We start from the raw sequence: 6758 nt of genomic DNA on the forward strand, positions 1-6758 counted from the left end.
CAGTCACAGGCCAGGCTGACTCAGCTCTATAATGCAGCAAATTGATTTCTATTTTTTTTGGCTAGAGTAATGTGTCACAGAGGAGATGATTAATTTTATCTATGATAAGGCCTAAAAGAGTCAGTGCAGAGCCAGGAACATGTATACCCCCTTGGAACTTCCCCTTTTCAACACGGCCAAGCGACCAACTCTGCTCAAGCCAGAGTGACACTCCAGCTTGAAAATGCAAACGTAACCTCCAGGCACTTACTTGAATCCATCCCTGTTCCATCATCCAGAAAACACAGCATGAAGCCACCTCGCAGATCCTCCCGTTGCTCTGCAAGAGACAGTCAACACTCCCACGTACAACGGCCAAAAGTTCCATAAAATGAGATCCAATCAAACAGCCTCTATAACCGGGGTAGCACAATAAACGGGACTTTTCCAAACCTAATATGGCCAAACTCCAATAACCAGCAGTTTTACTCAAATCATCCTTGAACACTAAGAAAAGGGCACTACATTTTTATTACAGAATGACTAAGAAATTCTCCTGCACTTTATCTTGTAAATATATGCTACAAAGTGTATTGTAAAGTCAAGCTTCTTTAGCCCCCACTATAAACAGTCATTCAACTTGGTGTTCACTTGACCTCAGCTTAAGACTGAAATGACTTTTTGTAGTATCGTGCTCAATTTGGGCAGAAAAGCTGCTTTTCAAAAGCAGGTCATTGTAGTACAGCATAAACAGTCATGGAGGAAAGTCTTATCCTTTTGGGTGGATATTGCATCCTAAATCCGAGCTCTAACTATTCACTTACCCGCAGACGCGTAAGGAAACTGTAAGAGTGACTTACCAGTATAAATGTCTATTCTTGTGGCATCTGCATCTCTACAAATAAAAACCACAGTCAACACTCAATTTTTAAAGGAAGTGAAGCCAGAAGTCAGTGCACTTTGCAGCACAACATTAGAAATTCAGCACAAACCCCATGATTTCCAAGTGGGACCTCTTGGGTGCTCTACAGGTGACTCCACTCATTTTCAACATCCTGCTTCTGACTTTACTTTCATCCTCTCGCCACCCTTGATACCAATAGCCAATGTTATGTAAGCATCTTTAATTCCAGCAATGACTATTTTACCAAATCTTCAAAAGAAATAAAGTAAAAACTAGAGTTTTACTTGAATCCATTTCATGCCTCCTAAGCATTACTGCTCCAAACTGAACTATTCTAGGATTTGTTCCAACTCAAACTGTCACAAATCCTGGGGCTGGGCAGTGCAAGAGGATCAGCTGAAACAGCCATACTCAACTACAGTGGTTTTTGACTATTATTTTATGTTTTTCGTAAAGCTTCCTGGAAATAACAAACTGCTGGAGAACCTGCCCCAAGCACAGGCCTGTTCCGGCCCCCGCAGCGGGACGTGCTGCGGGAAGCGGCTCCGGGACGTACCTGGCGTTATCCACCAGCTCAGCAAGGGCCCCGAACAGGAACTCGTGAGTAGTCCTGAAACGAAGCACAGACACAGCGCGGTCACCGCAGCGCCGAGCGGGCCCGACGTACACAACAACCTCCGCAGCCTTTTGAGCAACATTCCCTGATCCGCGTCTGCGGCACCACGGCCACCACCGACACGGGGCTGCTCCGCTCGCCTGCTCCCTGGAGGCAGGGCCCTAGCAGAAAGGCTGCCCGGTCACGTTCGGCCAACCTGCTGCTGAGGAAACACCTTGTGGTCAACAAGGGCCTCATTAACAGGTATTAAGAACATTATTGAGTGGAAGCCTATGAACCAGTCAACAATTCATATAAAACCTTAATTACTCCTCAGTAGGCCGCCTGGTGACACCTCAACGGCGCATCTACCAGAACACGGCGGATGAGCAGTGCGTGCAAGGTGCAGCTCTCCAACACCCTCGCACAGCACCGGAGCCATTCCTGAAATCCCTGGAGCTGCGGGACGTCCCCTGCAGCTACACACGTTCCCAAAGCCACCAAGAGATCGGCTGCTCCCCCTGTATCACATCGGCTACCCAGTGCGAGGCCACGCTCCTTAATCCCCGTTTGCCACAGGCTTGAAAACAGTGGTTAGCTTCCAGGCTCCATGAGCACTGACATTAGGCATGTGCCTAACCTCGACGGGAGATGCACAGCATGGAAACCTGAAAGAGCTACCGGGATCTTCTGACGTCCCCCGACACCAAACAGAACCTGTCGTACACCCAGTTCATTGGCAGAGATTCCAACCGTAACAACTATTTCAAATGCAGATGGACCATACCCTTATATCCATCCTCATATTAACTGCAGCTGCAGGATCTGAGAACTGTCTGTTCTCACCAAATCCAGTAATTTGATCAACTGGGATATATATATTTTAATGGAACTGGCTGCTCCTCCAGGACACTTTATCAAGAGATTGAATGCTCAGAAGTTGCTGTTCTATCTGCCCGCTTCAGCTGGTGTGAAACCTCCTCAGATAAACCCTGCTTTGTTGCTGCTCACAGAGGGGCCAGCACAGAGCGTTGTTTGGTTGTTCGGTTCAGACCTGCAGCTCTGGAACAGAGACGAAGGCCCTTCCACACGCGAAGCACCCGGCTGTCCACAGTGCCAGCACCGACCGGGTGAACATTCACATCCACGGCAGTAACGCAGCTCTCGGCAGAATGAGGCAAACCAAATTTCAAAGGTATCCCTGCAGCCATGAAAACCAGCTTTTCTCTGCAAGCTTCCACTTGCCAATGAGCAGAGATGAGAGCCTGAGGGCAGATCTGTTTTGAAGAGTATTTTCCTCCTGAGCAGAGCCATCAAAGCGCTTCCAGAAGCTCCAAGCTGCTGCTCCCACATTTCCACACACCTTCCTGGCCTCAGATCTCAAGTATTAGCTCAGGAGCACTCTGTAGTTCTGCATCCCTGAAGTTTATTTAGAAAGTAACCCCATCACAAAAAGCCACAAGCCAAGATGTTTCAGCACTAGTGACTGAGCTTCGTTAGCAACTAACTTGCGTCATTAGGAAACTGCACTGCAATTTAAGGAATGCTTCAAAAGAAGGGAAAGATGCAGATGAGTTACACAGAGCAGTGCCTACAGAAAGAGGCTGGAACAAAGTAATTTCCACCCAGAAGGGCACCCCACTCAACCTGGACAGCTCTCAACCCTGGAACCCCTCGTGCTGACACAGGCCAAGACAGACCTTGCTGAAAGCAAGTGAAACTGAGTCCAGCTCTTTACCACTGCTAGATACAAATACACTACAAATACACCACATAAAATACATTATCTTCAACACCTGACCCAGAGAGTCCCAAATTACCTAGCGAATATCAAACCAGAGGCCGCACGCAGTGGTCGGCATGATTTGACCTGTTCAGCTATAACTGAACCCACGCTGCTGCCTTCGCACCATCGCAGATGAGCAAGACACCAAACGCGCGTCCTGAGCAGTGACAGGTCCCCTCGCCTCTGTGGGAAAGCCCGGGGTTTAATCCCACACAGGGCAGCTCCCAAAGCACCAGCTGAGGGTGAAACGGAGCCCACCGGTGCTCGCACAAAGCCTGGAGCCCCCTCACTGGGAGCCAGCCCGGCGCCCAAGGCTGCATTAACCCGAGGCAGCAGGAGCACCGGAGATCAAACTTGCTGATCACATTGCTGGTGTAGCGAAACACACGCAGGGAAAATGGAAAGAGGAATCCGCGGAATTGGTGACAGCTCCTCTTAGCAGACATGGACAGGCCCGGAAGCCTCCTCCTTTTTTGTGTTTCATTCAAGGCAGCTCTGTGCCAGAGTCCGAGCTTGACAAAGGAAAACAGACCAGGGGAGTTGAACGCTGCCAAAGCACATACCCAAATCCTGGTGCAGGAGGTCAAGCCGGACACCTCCAGAGAACACAGAACGTTTCTGCGAGCCCCGGGGAGCAGCATTTTCCAGGCTCCCGAGAGGTTTATTTTGCGAGTGCTTCTGAGAAGATGCCTCTGCCTGAACCCTGCTGGACTCCTAATCCTACAAAGTCAGACGAGTACCTAACTACTAATGAGAGACAGAAGACTTTATCTTTGTTCTCAAAGATGCCACATCTGGCAAAATAATTAAGCTAGGAACTTGGCATCCGCGTCACAAACAAGAGCTCTTCTCTTGCAGTTGTATTTTAACTTCGCAGGCCAGGTCAGGAAACACGCACAGAAAAAAGAGCAGAGCGTGGGCCAGTGCTCGGAGGCTAGGAGTTCATCATCATCATCACGGTCGTTATTCCCTGAGGTCACTGCCGAGCTGCTCGGGAGCCCTGTCGTTTACGTGGAGTCCTCCTGCGCCAGCTGTGGGTAATGGGACAACCCCGACTGCAGCGGGAACGCGGAGCTCAATCACACCCTAACTCCTCCCTGGGCACCGCTCTCGGACAACAGTATCGGTACTCAAGTTTCAATATGCACCTTTAATTATGCCTTAAATATACTTAAAAAGGTGTCAGTTGGGTCCAGAGACCCCCAGTCGTTTGTACAAGTCTCAATAAATGACTTCAGAAGTGTTTTTAAAGTAGCAGCATTTCGTTTTTTTAAGGGAAAAAAACAGCCTCCACACAGGCAGCTTTGAGAAGCCTCCAAAAGAACAGACCTGTAATGTTCATGCGCTTACATGGGACTTCTTTATTGTAAAAGCCAAAAGGACCTTCACAGCTCAAGTACTCCAAGTTTCATAAGAGCATTTGGATGAATATCTGTGGCACTAGAGAAAAGCAGGAGGCGGGGGGGGGGGGGGGGGGGGACTAATTGAAGTCATTCAAGCAAACATACTGAAACCTGCCACCAGGCATGGAAGTGTTAAGCTATCCTAAAAATCAGCTACAAGCCCTGAAGTGTGGGGACCATGAAAACAGCCTTTGAAAAGCTCTCTAGATTTTAGTCTGTGTCAAGTGCATTCTATTTTTTCTTTGCTTTGAGAACCTAGAAACGGAGCAAAAGTCAATCAGGGTTTCCTTGCACAGCTCCACAGCTGGGAGGCTGATGGTCCGCTGCAGCTTAAGCTCCTTGACCATGGGAGCACCTTTATCACTGAGGTCAGCCCAGGACTTCTCAGGATACCATGGCAGGAGAACACCAGCTGAAAGACAACCAGGAATCCTGAGGGGGCTGTTTTGTTCCCCTGCACACAAACTTGTTAAACATATTTCCACCGTTTCCATTCCTTGCCATTGTTGTTCTTCCCAGGGAACCTGTGATTAGGCAGTGCTCCCTGCAATCCCACTCTTCACTCACAGTGGATCGAGTGTCCTGACACCGGCCGATACCTACTCCTATTGACCTATAACCCTTCCTAACAAACTCAGTGCGCTTCCACTTTGCTAAATCCACAGCATGAACTGTCTAGAGACTATGGCGGCAGCACAAGATGATTTTGATGCTTTAGGAAAGCAACTACAGCAGTCACAGAAGGCGAGACTTGTGCAGCACAGGCCTTAGCTCTCGTCTTGTGAGCAGAGCCTGGATTCCCATGGCCTGCAGAGCACAGCACTGCTGACAGTTTTGCCACACAGTTATTTTTTTCATATTTTTTCCATCCATAAAAGCACCTGCCGAGGAGCATTTTATCAAGGAAGCACCAGCAGTTCTGTGTTGCCTGTTGTCTTCGGGCACCAGCCTGTGGACTTCGTAAGCAACTACTGCAGGCTAAGCCAGGGGCAAAGGCAGCGGATAGCAGAGCCACGGGTGACATCAGGCTGTCATCAGTTTCCTTCTCCTGTGCAAAAACTTGGGTTTCCTCACAGTGGAGGGAAATGGAGCACAATGCTCCTGCCATAAGAAAGGATGTGAGATCCGGCAGCCCAGGCGCTCTCGCAGCCGAGCTCTGCACTGCCAGCAAAAACACGGCAGCTCCACACCAAAACCGAGCTGGGTGCTGCTGCCGGCCGCTGCACTGCGTCCTCCTGAGTCGCCCCCGAACGTGTGGGGATATGGCAGCACTTTCTGCTCTCCTATCCGTGAAGGAAGCAAGAGTCAGTCTTCCAAGAGATGTTAAGGACAATGCCATGGCAGGTACTGGTTTCCAGGCGATGGAAGGGAAGCAGCATGCCCTGGGCCTCGGGCCCCGCTCCTCGGGAACAGGCCGCTTCCCGAAGCTCCTCCATGCATGGCAGGACGGGGGCTCGGCAGGCACTTGTCTCACAGGGACACTTCCATGGCTCGATGGGCATTCCCAAGTGGCTGAAGCTCGAGCAGCCAGAACACCGCCTCTTCCACAGAGGCCTCATTCTGCAGGATCCTGCGGTGGCGGCGGCTCCACGCTCCCGTTCGAGGTGCCGTGCGTGGGGCCTGAGCAAGGGGAGGCCGGGGGTCCCCGGGAGCCTCCACCACGCAGCCCGGCCGGGCGGGAGCAGCACAGGGGCCGCCCCCCCGCCCCCCCGGCGCGCGGCCCGGTACTCACGAGTTGGTGTGCAGGTACTCGAAGGTGAGCTGCGCCCGGTTCAGGCTGCTGTAATTAGCAAAGGCCATGGCGGCACGGGCGGCGCCGGCCGCGCCCAGCGCCCTCAAGAGCTTCCCCTTCCCCCGCCCCCCCCACTCCGCTTCCCGCCCCGTCCCACGGCGGCGGCGGGACCCGCCGGGACCCCGCAGCACCGCCCGCTCGCCCGCCCGCGCCGGCCGCGCTTTGTGTGCGGCGCCCGCCCGCGCCGCCGCCGCCGCCCTCCCCCGCCTCCCGCGCGGGGCGGGGCCTGCGCGCCCGCCGCCCATTGGGCCACGCGCGCCGCGTGACCGGCGGCCGCCACGTGACGGGCGCGCGGGGCG

At 52.3% G+C, this 6758-nt stretch overlaps 1 protein-coding gene across 1 annotated transcript in view; it reads right to left on the reverse strand.

Moving 5' to 3' along the window:
* Window positions 1-6511, reverse strand: part of MORC2 (MORC family CW-type zinc finger 2) — a 33345-nt gene extending 26834 nt beyond the window's left edge. Inside the window, exons 1-4 of the mRNA XM_088532283.1 lie at window positions 6400-6511; window positions 1440-1493; window positions 840-874; window positions 251-319 (exon numbers count right to left, since the gene is read on the reverse strand). Coding sequence (XP_088388409.1) covers window positions 251-319; window positions 840-874; window positions 1440-1493; window positions 6400-6467 — 226 coding nt within the window. The 5' untranslated portion in view covers window positions 6468-6511. The remainder of the gene's footprint in view (window positions 1-250; window positions 320-839; window positions 875-1439; window positions 1494-6399) is intronic.
* Window positions 6512-6758: the final 247 nt, after the last annotated feature.

Source organism: Tinamus guttatus, unplaced genomic scaffold (genome assembly GCF_059628265.1).
Source record: "Tinamus guttatus ecotype Peru unplaced genomic scaffold, ASM5962826v1 Tinamus_guttatus_pri_ptg000459l, whole genome shotgun sequence".
Lineage (NCBI taxonomy): Eukaryota > Metazoa > Chordata > Aves > Tinamiformes > Tinamidae > Tinamus > Tinamus guttatus.